The sequence below is a fragment of the Morus notabilis genome, unplaced genomic scaffold (assembly GCF_000414095.1).
Source record: "Morus notabilis unplaced genomic scaffold, ASM41409v2 C11207175, whole genome shotgun sequence".
Lineage (NCBI taxonomy): Eukaryota > Viridiplantae > Streptophyta > Magnoliopsida > Rosales > Moraceae > Morus > Morus notabilis.
Window position 1 is genome coordinate 1 of NW_010382574.1, and position 489 is coordinate 489.

At 40.5% G+C, this 489-nt stretch overlaps 1 protein-coding gene across 1 annotated transcript; it reads left to right on the forward strand.

Moving 5' to 3' along the window:
* Nucleotides 1-55: 55 nt before the first annotated feature.
* LOC112094777 (acetyl-CoA acetyltransferase, cytosolic 1-like) lies at nucleotides 56-452 on the forward strand (the record flags this gene model as incomplete). The annotated part of the gene is made up of 2 exons (XM_024176474.1): nucleotides 56-229; nucleotides 347-452. Coding segments are annotated over 2 exons (280 nt in total), but the record flags the coding sequence as incomplete, so codon positions are not given.
* Nucleotides 453-489: the final 37 nt, after the last annotated feature.

The window sequence follows — 489 nt, forward strand, 5'->3', positions numbered from 1 at the left end:
TGTTAAAGATCCCAGTTTGACATTTAAAATATTGGTTCAAATGGGTGTTCTTCAGCCGCTCTCAGAAGGGCAGGAGTGGAGCCATCACTAGTGCAAGAGGTGTTCTTTGGCAATGTCCTCAGCGCAAATTTGGGGCAAGCTCCGGCAAGGCAGGCTGCTCTTGGTGCAGGAATACCAAATTCTGGGATTTGCACAACTATTAACAAAGTTTGTTCATCTGCGATGAAAGGTTTAGTTTTTTTACTTCCTTGTTTATGATGTTACACTTTTACTTTGTGCCAAGAGTTGTTGATGGAGTGGGGGTGATGATAATGATCCATAATCTTTATATTTTTTCTTTGTTCAGCCATAATGATTGCATCACAGAGCATTGAGCTTGGTACCAATGATATAGTTGTGGCTGGTGGAATGGAGAGTATGTCTAATACGCCTAAGTACCTAACAGATGTAAGGTCAGCGTTTATGCTATTACTCACTAGATGATTTTTT